The sequence below is a fragment of the Aulonocara sp. 'chitande type north' Nkhata Bay genome, linkage group LG13 (assembly GCF_057382095.1).
Source record: "Aulonocara sp. 'chitande type north' Nkhata Bay isolate Kocher_YH1m ecotype deep benthic linkage group LG13, A_spYH_male_GT1.1, whole genome shotgun sequence".
Lineage (NCBI taxonomy): Eukaryota > Metazoa > Chordata > Actinopteri > Cichliformes > Cichlidae > Aulonocara > Aulonocara sp. 'chitande type north' Nkhata Bay.
Window position 1 is genome coordinate 27,711,781 of NC_141356.1, and position 11,842 is coordinate 27,723,622.

The following is an 11,842-nucleotide window of genomic DNA, read 5'->3' on the forward strand; positions in this document are numbered from 1 at the left end:
TTTTGGTTTTTTTTTTTTTTTAAAAATCAATAAATATTTCATTTCATCCTCTTGAGATTTAGCTTTGGTTTTAATACATGAAACACATTAGATTTTGCTTGTTGTCTAAACCAGGTCACAATACAGGGGTAAAGACATTGAAGCGCAGCTTCAGTTTGTTGCAGTCTACAAACTCCATTGGTTCAGCAATCCCTGTCCACCAGATCCTCAGTCTCGTGTCCATGACTTCACCGCGGACCTTTAAACCACACAGACTCTCTTGCTCACCTGCTTTTGTGGAGTTTGACATGAGTGAGAGTGGATATGGGTGAGTTCTTGCTTCACTGAGCTTCTGACTACTCTTGCAATATTAAATAGAGTAGATGATTAGATGGGGTTTTGTTTGTTTTTTTTGTTGTTGTTTTTTGCTGCAGTATCAGATTTCATCAAGTGATAAGAAAGGAAAAATAGTGAGAATACAGTAGTGAAAAGAGATAAGAATTTTAAATCATTATGTTAATAAAATATTGTGCTGTAAGTGTTGCACATAAAATTACCTTATAATTAAAATAAATAAATAAATCAGCCATTTGCTAAATACTTGTAATGTAACATTTTGCTTTGTAGCTGTCTTTTCCTCCCCTCTCTGGCCACAGTGAAAGGCGTGACTGCTGATTCAGTCTCAACAGGTGGAATTGGAGGAGGCAAGTCCCCATACTTTATTATTGCAGATTTGTGCATGATTCTGAATAACTGTTTAATCAGTTCCCTCTCATATTTCAGACTGCAGAAGTTTTCCACCTACAGCTGGTCTTTCATTTACCTGCTGGTTCCAGATCAACAGGTTCAGTTCAGCCTGCGATTCCCACCCAATCCGCTTACTGTCTGTGGTTCGCCACATGTCCCGCACTGAACAACAGTACATCTGTTTGTCCATCTCCTTCTCAGCCTATGACGGCTGTCTGGTAATATCTACAGAGGAGGAAGCATTAACATATCTAGGTGAGAGTACTGTTTGTTCTTGGTATGAACTTAGCAGAATTTGTTTTGAATTTTAATTAATTTTTAGTTAAAAACATCAGTGTTTTTGCAGTGAGGTGTTTAAACTACAGAGACCATTATCCTCCATGTTTTTCAACAGATATGATGGAGCCGGAAGCTGAAGTAAGCAGTCCCACATCTTTGCCTACGTCGCTGAGGTTCCGTTGCTCCAGTATGCTGGTCCCAGGTCAGTGGCACCATCTGGCTGTGGTCATGGCCAAAGACTTGAAGAAGAGCTGTGTGACCTCGGCCTACTTCAATGGCAAAGCAGTGGGGACAGGAAAGGTATGCTGCTGAGAGGAGAGAGGAGCTGCACTGATTCAAAGTCTTACTGTAGCATTCATGTGTTCATTCATGTGTCCATTTCCTGTCAGATGAAGTATATTCAGCCATTCCCTGGTCAGCATGTCTCCATGGACCCCTCAGCTGTGATTGATGTATATGGAGTAATGGGGACACCTCCTCTCTGGAAGGAATATGCTGCTGTAGTGTGGCGAGTGGGTCCGTCTTACCTTTTCGAAGAGGCTTTGAGCTCTGAGGCAGTGGGTGCTATATACACACAAGGCACCGCATACCTTGGCAATTTTCTGGCTTTGCGAAACACAAGTGAGTCAGCGTTGCACTAATTTCACACATCTCTAATTTGTTCACTTTTAGTGAGTCATCCTAAATGGGCACTTTAGGTTTAGTCTGATTTTGTCTTTTGTCATGAGTTTTCATCATGTGAACCTACAATTAAGTACAAGTTTAATAGTGTCATAACAGTTCTCATTCAAAAAAAACATCATGGTAGATTATTTTAAATTATTACATCAGTTGCATGTAATTACACAAGTAGTTTTTCTTAATATACAGAATTTGACAGTTTATTGTGATCCATTATGTGAATCCATCCATTGTGCATTGTTTAGCTTCACTCGCTGGACTTGATATACTTCACCGGTCTGTATTTACCTCTCTGCTTGTGTCCAGGCCATGATCGAGATCATGACTCTCTCCCTCTCAGACTTGTTCCTGAGGAGAGGATCTCATTTGGCATTAACCCAGCAGTTTCCACATTAACAACTGTTGTTCAGATCAGAGAGGATTACAACGAGGTGGATTGCAGGCTGATTGCTAAAGAGGTAAGGTGAGCCTTTTGTTGAAACTAATTGTTTGTTGTTTTAATAGATTGTAGTAATCCATGTGTCTAATTGCAGATGGGGATAACATGTCGCGATCAGTCCACCCCTGTGTTCCTTGCTCAAAACATCAGCCAACACCTGAGTGGTACAGCTCGTACCATAGGAGCAGCGCTGGTTGGACATTTTGGTAATTCAAATATTGTCCTGAAACTGTTGTTCCCTATTACTGACACTTTATTTATTCATTTATTCATTTATTGTTTTACGTTTGACTACTTCCTTCTAGGTGTGCGTACGTTCACCCCTAGTTCTGCATCTAATGGTTTTCTGTACGTCGGTGGACCTGCTGTTGTTCTCAGTCTGGTTGCAATGGCACCAGATGATAGCTCTTTGTATGCAGCAGTTAAAGTCCTTCATTCTGTTTTGGAGACCAACTCTGCCATGCAGCAGGAAATGAACCGCATAAATGGATACAAGGTCTGTGAGATCTTCGTGTGCTGGAGTAGCACAGTTGATTTATTAAAAGACATATCTGCTGTTTACAGTTGTTATCTCTTTTTATGTGTGTCCTTGTAGCTGCTAGCTTTCCTGCTGAAGATGAAGAGCAGTCTGGTCAGCCACCGAACCTTTCAGTTGGTTCTGCATCTCACAAATTCATTTGAGCCGGGCTATGGATCTGGTTGCCTACAGAAAACACCTGCTTTCCAAGCTCTGCTGTGTGACCTAGATGTGGGTATCCAAATTTTACCCTGTTATTTTTTTTATTTTATTTTTGAAGGCTAGCGAGAATCTTAATGTCTCTCTGTTTTTCAGGTGTGGCAGAATACTCCAGACAGTCTGCATCTTTCAGTTCTGAACTACTTTGCTGAAATCCTGAATTCCTCAGGGTAATTTCCACTGTTATCAACGTGTAACCCGACCACAGTGTCTACATATGTAGTAGCTAATTTATTATTAACTCAGATGATTGACAAGGTACGGGGCACAAAAGAGGCTTTTGTTCAGAATTGATGACAGACTTTATCGGTTGTTCTGTCAACATTTATAACGGCTTCCCATCGATATCCTGGAACTGTATGACAGAAAGTCAAGGGAATGTTCAACAGAATCAGCGACAGAGGCTGAAGAGAAGACTGAATGTTTGAGTGGATTGCTGTATTAGATTTTCTGTCTGTGGGAACAGATTGCGATTGATATTAATACTGTTTGCCTTTCCTTCACTGTATCCTCAACAGTGACAACGGGAATGCAGCAGTCATCCACAGCGTGGACATGTTACCAAAGCTGCTATTTGAGTTGTGTGACCCTGCTGTGACCATTCAGAAGGTTGTGATTATTTCTCGTGTCATCACATCTCTCCTTAAGGTTTACTTGACCGCCACTGACATAAGCAGGTATAGACAGGGAACGCACTGTCAACAACAACTGTCCTTTTGTTACATTTTTAAAAAAGTATGTTATCTCATTATGGTTGGTAAGGGCTCATACTTTCTCTGGATTCCTTTTATTTGATTAGACTTGGGCTTTTCCTGGTCTACACTCTTCCTCCTTCCAGTAATGCACCTGAAAACGGTGAAATATCTGATGTTTCACAAGATGTGCCAGGTACAGCACAAAAAACCAAAACCGTATCTCATAGTGTGTCATGTTTAACTCAAGTTGTTACTTGTACTGAGCCAGGCCTGTCTCCCCTGTGCTGCAGCTCAGAGTACCGGCCCAGCCAGCCTCATCTGGATCCGCAACCAGATGCTGCTTTTGCTTTGCGAAATCCTTGAGCCAGACAACTTTTTAAACAAAGAGTGAGTCTGTTACCTTTTAGCTATCCAAATTCTGAGCATAAAGAATTTATCCATTTTCTTGCTTAACCTTGAAAATTTTTTTTCCCCCTGCTAGTCAACAGAAGGTCGTATTTGATGCCTTGGGCAGTGATTGGTTCCTGTTCTTCCTTCAGCCACACCTTCATCCTTCCACATTTAAACTGGGTCTCATTCTCCTCACACACTTTCTGTCAAGTCCAAGCCAGCAGAGAAGCTTCAGAGAGGGAGTTCTTCCAGGAACACTCATTGGGGGCATGGAAGAACCCTTTGCTGTCATGGGTACATAAAGTTTAACATTATATTTACTTGTTTAATTAGAAGTTTGATTGCTTTTAAGTACTAATACAACCACACTAAACAGCAGTTTTTATAGAGAACGTTACTTATTAATTTTACACATATAAGTATTTCACCTAAAACCAACTAATATCAGTAATTTTTTGCCATGCTGCCAGACAATCTTCAAGCCAATTCTTGGTCTCACGAGTGCGTCAGTACCACGTGTTCTGGTTTTGATGTACTGCGGGAGTTGCTGATCAAACAGTCTCATCTACCTCACGTGTATGAAGCTCTGGCTGCTCTGCTCCAGGGGAAGAAGACCAGTCACACTGCAAAGGGAAATGTGGGTAATTTGTTGTTTATTTATTTTTAAATGTAGTAATCTGTCTTGGTCATAATTTATGATATACTGTAGGTTTGTTTGGATGATATCCTGCAGCCACTTATTGACAACCAAGTGGAGACTCCTGCCCAGCCCCTCTGTGTTGAAGCTGGTTTAATAATGGTGGAATTGGTCAAAGTTGTTGTCACTCAGGTAATATAAATAAGCATAGCACTTCAGTTTTTCACCAGAAATGGATCATGTTTAATAACTTTGCTTTTGTTCTTACAGCCCTTTTCGCCATCGAAGTGCAAGTCAGTCACTGATACATCATGGGAGTCACAGCTTCCAGCAAGCGTGATGCAGTTTCTTTGTCTCATTCATAACCTCCGGCCAAGAGACCCACTGTGGGCATCACCCACATTCCTGCACGCGCTCGCTGGCGTTGTTTTCCCTCTGGATATTTCAGAGGTCTGTGTGGTGTTCTAGTTCCACAAAATTCTTTAGCAGTTCTCCTCTCTCTGGTCTTATTCACTCATTTTCTCATGTCTTTCAGGGGGCCAGGAAGTGCAACATAGTGAGTGAAGGCGAGGATACAGTCAAGAGTCATCAAACCCAGAAACCAGTCCTTGATTTCATCCGTATTCTTCTTATGGACAGTCTTCTCAATGTGTCTGCCAACACCAACGCTCATCCTTTTGTTCTGCTACTGGAGGTGAATTTACATGAGTACAAGTTATTGTGTAATGTTTCGGCATAAAATATATCAAACATAGACAACATGTCCTTATCACAAACAAAAATATATTTCCATTGAAGAGGCCTCTTTATTTTACACTAATACTGTAAAACTCTCATTTGTCCAGAAGGTGCCACTCTATACTCAGTTACTAAAACAAGCATAGTCAAGCTATTCTCAATTAAATTATTCACCACTAGGAGGGCAAAGCACAAAGAGGGCAAGCAGTGCAGAGTTCTACACGTTTTCAGCTAGACACTGCAAGTGCAGATGCTGATGGCAACAAACATCAAATTAAAAGAGAAAACTTTTACCTATCAACATGTTGTCTCATTAATTTCTAACCACTTTACTTAAATGTTGCAGTTTTCCCCTGATGGTGCATCATTTGAACAGAGCCAGAGTTTTCAGAGTGAGTTGCTGGAGCTGGTCATAAATATCATCTACATGCTCAGCGATGAGGAAGACAACAACACTCATCTGAGTTCACAAGGTAGAATTACAATCCATGCTTTATACGAATACTTGAATTCTGTACACAAAAGTGTGTTTACTTTTTTTATTTTAATTTCCCAGACTCCAGTAGCGAGAGGCCTGAAGGACGGATGGTTACACTGATGGAGAATGTGGTGCTTTTCAGTCAGACTTTGCTATTGAAACTTTACATCGGAACTTATTTGGCAGACTGTGAGATTTTGCTCAACTTCCTCGCAGATCAGATTGTGGTGGTGAGACAAATGCACATACACAAACATGCATGTAATGGTATGTGAATGTTTCCTCTAAAAAGTGTACATATTAAATTAACAAAACTTGCAAAGCTGCTCTATAAATTGTTAATTTGGAGACAATTTTATAATCAGTGGGAACTTTAAATTATGATGGTGCAACATCTGCCCACAGTGCGCAAATGACTCATTTTGTTTCGGTTTTATTTTAACTGATGATAAATGCACTGCTGTATTCTTCTAGGCTCTAGAGAAAGGCCAAAGTCAAAAAGAGAAGATTGTGTCTGACCTCTACTCATGCACCAATAAAGTCCTCCTTTACTTCTTGTCTCAACCGCGACATTCCCAAGAAGAAAAGGAAGTGGTCATCAAGGCATTGCAGACCTTAATGGAACGCTGGGATGTTGTAATGGCAACTTACAATGGAAATGCCAACTTTGTTACTTGCCTTCTTCACTGTTTGTTACTGATACGTTCTGGCAGGTAACAGAAAAACAAAACCCACACACAAGTGCGCACACAGTGAAACCTGATTCACTGGTAATTCACACTCTCACATTTTTGTAGCTATCCTGAAGGTTTTGGGTGTGTGGCACAAAAACGGAGCAGAAGTTCATCCAGCCTGTCTCTTGCCAAAACTAAGCAATCCAGATCCCTCAGCAATGGAGGAGATGGTTTGACAGGTATATGAATTTTCCTTTACTTTTACCACTTTAGTCTGACATTTTGTCAATTTTAAGTCCACCAGGTCACTCAGAACAATTTGGTGCTTGTGTGTTCCAGATGAGAGCCAGCTAGTGTCCTTAGTGGAGGCCTGCTGGTCAAAGGTCATATTGGAGAGGCAACGCATGCTTGAAGAAACCTATAAGATAGAGATCTCAGCGAGCCACAAAGTGCAGACAGAGCCTGTCAGCATGACTGACATTAGTCCTCTTTGGGAGGAGATGGCACGCAAAGCCTGGCTTCTACACACAGGTTAGTTCCTGCCATGGGAGGTAATGCCTGACCATTAGTGCCATGATACTGACATCTAAACCCTGACTTTCTTTCAGAGTATCAGAATAAGAAAGTGGCCAGCAGCTCTCAGAAGAAGTTCGACATCAGCAGTGCTCTTCGCTCAGCTTTGGGAAAATCAGTTCCAGAGTCAGTAACTGTAGAGGTAATTGTGCACTTACGTTGTCTCAGTATTTGGTTCTTCTGCACAGAGCAGGCCCAAGCTCTGTGACTGTTGCCCCCTGTGAGGATTGTGGGGTTGTTACCTTTCCCATGTGTCTCTGCATCCTAGAGCTCTGTGCCAAACACTCATCCCAAAGTCACCACTATCCTTGTGCTGTGGGCCATCCAGCCCTGTGGGGGTGTTTGATTATTTCTTTAAATAGATTTGGATTATCACAGCTGATTGCCCCTGAGTGGGCATTGTAATTGATATCTGTTAGGCCAATCCATGGGAACACTCACTACAACACACTGTTTGCAGCTGAAGGTTAAAGACGCGTTTATTGTTGTTTTTCCCCCCCGAAAAACACGTGGCCCACATCATTAGTTCCCCCACAACGCTTAAGACGTCGAGCCATCTGGAGCAGGGAGCAGGGACATATTACTCAGGCACACAGGCATGAAATTACCGCGTCTGTGTGTCTGTCTCACACCCTTAAAGTGTGTGTGTTCTTGCGCACGTCTCTTGCCCACAGAAATCGGGTTGGCAATTATAGTGGTACCAATCTGATGAAAACATTATTCATTTGATGTTATTCTTTATCATATCAGTCTTTGACAGGCTATCAGAGAGGGTGATGAATTGTTTTTCCATCTGAGATGCAGGAAAGAAGAGGGAGGAGAATTTTTTTTTTTTTTTTTTTTCTCCCTCTCTGCAGTGAGTTGCACCACTTTGCTCAAAATAGGTTGCAGCATGCACTGAGTGCTCAGGAAAAAAAATGGAATCATCAGCTACGGTCAGCCAGTCAGCTCCTTTTTTTTTTTTTTTTTTTTTTTTTTTTTTCCCCCCCATCCTTCCTCATGAAGAAACAAGTGAGTCATTAATTAATTTCTGGATCATCAACTTATGACCTTTGTTTGGCATGTGACGAGCTTATGGGGAGTCTCTTTTCAGACACAGGATCCATGGTTGCATAGAGCACTGAGCATAGTTTCTTGGGCTCAGAAATGTACATTTGTTGAACAAAAAAGAGTTTTAAAGCCCACTGTAGGTAATGAATGAGAATATAGAGACTGATAGGCAGACTGTGTCCTCAGTCAAGCTTCAGTGCAATCCTTCCAGAGATTTATTTCATCACCGAATGCAGTTTCCATAATCATATCTGTGTCCTCATATTAGAAAGATAATTAACAGCACTAATGATCACGTTAAGTTCATTACACATTCACTGCCAGCCCAGAATGAAGTTGACATTATGTTGCCTTATCATCAAAGGTGGCGTATTGTTGGGAAGTCATTAAAATGGAAATGAGTGTGATGTTCTGATGTTAATTGCAGAGGGAAGAGATGAGTTATGTATTTAATGCAGCATTTAAAAAGCCAATGAGGTTCCTATCTGCTAAATGGGGTAATTAATGCTATATATTACTTATGTTTGTCAAAATGAAGGAATGAAATTAGGAGATGATGACGCCGACTTGCTGTTTATCTGTCACAACATGGCTCTAGCTTGCAAACTTCATTATTACACTCTTTTCTGTCTGTAATATTTCTATAATCTCCCCTCAGATTACCCCTTTATTTCTTTTTCCCTACAACTTCTCATTTGAATAGGCAGTCAGTCATTTAGAGAAACACTTTTCATTCTCTGGCGAGCTTGTCAAAGTTTTGAACATTTTTGGGTTTCACTTTTATTCTCTCCCCCCCCCCCGAATTCTTTTTCCTTTTTCCTGCATCTCTTGTAATGCAGAACTAGTTGTTTTTCCTTTTATTCTACTTGAAATCAATTATTCTGTTCGTGGGTTTATAGTTCACAAAATAGAATTAGTATCTGTAAATAAGACTCCATATAAAGACTTACCGCATTTTCATTCAGTCAATTAAACGGCTTTCCTGGGTCAGCTGTGAGGATGGACACATGTTGTTTCACTAGTCTCTCAGCGAGCACTGCTGTGATGATGGGCTTAATGAAGCAGTTAACAGTCAGAATATGATCCCAGTGTGTCTGCTGAACATGAGCATCCTGCAGTGTCAACACGGCTTTGTTTTATTTTTTTCCCTCATTTTTCATTTCTATCCTCTTTTAATCGACGCATAAACTCTGACTCGCACAATATAAAAGCATAGACACACACTTACCTTGCCCTTTACGGTGGTGTGGCTCAGCAATATTAATGTTTATGTTAATTAGATAATACCAACAAATGATTACATTTCCAGACAGGGTTATTGTAAGACTGTAGCCACTAGCTTATTTTGCCCAGTGAATGCAATTTAGAGCAGATGTAATTGTATGAATGCATTGTAATTGCATGAAGAAACAACAATACTATTATGCATATACAATTTATGTGAACATGATGTGTACTGTGTGTGTTTGTACGATATGAGCTGGGGGAAGAGTGATTGTGCTTTCATTTGCACCCATCAGGTTACTCTTGTTGCTTTGCAGGAGTTTTTGTCCAACATGGAATCGCATCGACAGAGAGGCTACAAAGTGTTGGAAAAAATGAGGGCAAACCACTTACAGGTTTGATGGAAATTTTTAACATGAATACGCTGCAGTGTATTTTATTACAAATTTAAAAGCGGGTCTAATGCTGTTTACCTCTGTGGCTCTTCACCCCCCACTATTCTGCTTCGTTTCGCAGGTACGTGCCTCTGAGTGGGAGCATTTGAGCTTCACGTGGCTGAAACTGGAGGCCGAGCTGCTGAGGGAAAGAGCCGTTTTCGGACCTGGCCCAGGAGTGCTGTTGAGCCAAGATTGGGTGCAAGACGCTGCTGAAGGACGCAATCGAACGAGATCACGTATTCGCAGAAAGACTCTGAGACAGTCCAAACGGGTATAACACTTTTGTGTGAAACACATTTGATGTTCAGATTGTAACAGGTTAGACTGTGCACTATGTCATATGTTTTTACAACAGGCGCTAGGAATGCTGGGTATAAGGCCCGACATGTCCGAAGTTGGCAAAAACAGATCAGAAAGTGACGCGGGTAAAGATGATACCTGATTGTTTAATTTATTTTTTTGTATTGACTCATTATGCTCAGTGGGGAAATGTATTTTCATTCTAACAGAGCCTAAGCTCTTGTGTGAAGTTGCTGCTGAGGTTAAAGACAAGGAAGAGGATGGAGGACATTTATGTGATCGACTGACTTTTTTCCCTGCACTGAAAGACACACCTGTTATCACCGAGGATCTACCCGACCCTTTAGCTCCTGTGCCCTGCTCCCTCACGCAAGACTGCCCGGACATACGTGTCATCCTGCAGGAGCTGCTCCCAGGAGAGGAGGTACTTTGGGTTGGAGTGTGTGTTGGTATGCTGGGCTGCAAACATGGTCCTAAAAAGAAGCACAACTGCTTCCCACCCTACTAATATTCACAATCATAATTATCTGATGTAGACTAAGGGATTCCAATTGCCCAGTGCTGCTATCAGAATTTCATCTTTCCTCATTAGTATAATGTTTTAATGTTGAGGCCCAGCACAGCTCTTCTCATTCTTACAGTGAGTTAGAAACCAGTGCACATGTTGACAGGGACTCTCATCGCTCCGGCAACCAGCCGCGGCTTTTAATGTTTCTGACAGAAGTATTAATAAAAACAGTAGGAGGTGATGCAAGCTGTCTTACATCCGCTTAGTAAGTGTGTGATGTGTGCAAGTGTGTCCTGTTGTCTTGCAGTGGTTGAGTGCATGAGTCCTGCTGAGCTTCCTGTCAAATGAACACAGTCATTAGCTCTGAAAAATGCACACACATGCACAGACTTAACACACACACATGCAGTAACACACAAAGGGAGACCCACTCATAATTAGCTTGCCAGCGCCAATAGTGTGATTATGACAATAATGTGTGTGGGGAGAAATCAATGGTCTGACATTAGGGCTCTTAGTCAATAAAAGTCCTCCTTTTCTCTCCTTCTTCCCATCATCAGCTAAATCGCTCTCAGACTGATAATGCGTATCTGTCCAGCGCACAGTAAGGAGATAAGGAAACAAGTTTATTGTTATGTATTTAATCTTTGATAACAATAAATTTAACTATTTTTTTCTGAAATATAGTCATTGTTGGAGACAGTAGGCTGGGTGCCAGTTTGCTTTCACTGTTGGAAACTGCTTCACAATCTGAACATGATATAACTCAGTGCAAGATTTCTCTACCATGTCGCTAAGACTCACTCACCTTGACTCTTCTTAAACACTTAAGTGATATTATTCATAGCGTATCCCTGCGTGTGCATTCAGACAAGAGGTTCTGATCACTTATCAGGTTTTCTATTGTGTGTGTGGCAGTGATTAATTCTCCTAATAATGGCCAGGCAGGGCCCTCTCCTCCGTGTGTGTGTGTGTGTGTGTGTGTGTGTGTGTGTGTGTGTGTGTGTGTGTGTGTGTGTGTGTGTGTCTGGGGGTAAGGAGTCTGATTTGATTAGTATAAATTGTGAGGAGCCTGCGGGTGTGTAAGGGCCCCATATGGTTTTTGGGCGCTATGTCTCAGAGGGCCTGCAGAGGGGCCAACACATGGAGACAGCCAGGTGCATGCACTCGTGGTGAAATGAGGGGAGACAATAGAATTATCCACGCATTATCACAATGCAGTTAGCATTAGCTACAACCAGTACTGAAAGCAGCATGTGGGTTCACTTTGGCACTGG

General features: G+C 41.5%; 1 protein-coding gene across 4 annotated transcripts in view; it reads left to right on the forward strand.

Annotated features, from left to right (window-relative positions):
- wdfy4 (WDFY family member 4) overlaps nt 1–11,842 on the forward strand; it is a 38,891-nt gene that overhangs the window by 11,710 nt on the left and 15,339 nt on the right. For 3 of the 4 annotated variants that reach the window (XR_015124462.1, XM_086259626.1, XM_086259627.1), the window contains 28 exons: nt 115–307; nt 607–683; nt 763–981; nt 1,121–1,305; nt 1,395–1,626; nt 1,993–2,144; nt 2,220–2,331; nt 2,431–2,621; nt 2,721–2,873; nt 2,958–3,031; nt 3,380–3,538; nt 3,661–3,749; nt 3,847–3,943; nt 4,038–4,240; nt 4,417–4,583; nt 4,656–4,775; nt 4,854–5,033; nt 5,119–5,277; nt 5,668–5,794; nt 5,878–6,029; nt 6,274–6,512; nt 6,597–6,712; nt 6,813–7,004; nt 7,082–7,188; nt 9,638–9,715; nt 9,837–10,028; nt 10,113–10,182; nt 10,267–10,481. Coding sequence is in view for 3 of the 4 variants with exons in the window: in XM_086259626.1 (XP_086115752.1) it covers nt 115–307; nt 607–683; nt 763–981; nt 1,121–1,305; nt 1,395–1,626; nt 1,993–2,144; nt 2,220–2,331; nt 2,431–2,621; nt 2,721–2,873; nt 2,958–3,031; nt 3,380–3,538; nt 3,661–3,749; nt 3,847–3,943; nt 4,038–4,240; nt 4,417–4,583; nt 4,656–4,775; nt 4,854–5,033; nt 5,119–5,277; nt 5,668–5,794; nt 5,878–6,029; nt 6,274–6,512; nt 6,597–6,712; nt 6,813–7,004; nt 7,082–7,188; nt 9,638–9,715; nt 9,837–10,028; nt 10,113–10,182; nt 10,267–10,481 (4,250 nt within the window). In the remaining variant the exon portion in view is untranslated. The remainder of the gene's footprint in view (nt 1–114; nt 308–606; nt 684–762; nt 982–1,120; nt 1,306–1,394; nt 1,627–1,992; nt 2,145–2,219; nt 2,332–2,430; nt 2,622–2,720; nt 2,874–2,957; nt 3,032–3,379; nt 3,539–3,660; nt 3,750–3,846; nt 3,944–4,037; nt 4,241–4,416; nt 4,584–4,655; nt 4,776–4,853; nt 5,034–5,118; nt 5,278–5,667; nt 5,795–5,877; nt 6,030–6,273; nt 6,513–6,596; nt 6,713–6,812; nt 7,005–7,081; nt 7,189–9,637; nt 9,716–9,836; nt 10,029–10,112; nt 10,183–10,266; nt 10,482–11,842) is intronic. The other variant, XM_086259628.1, reaches the window with a different exon arrangement.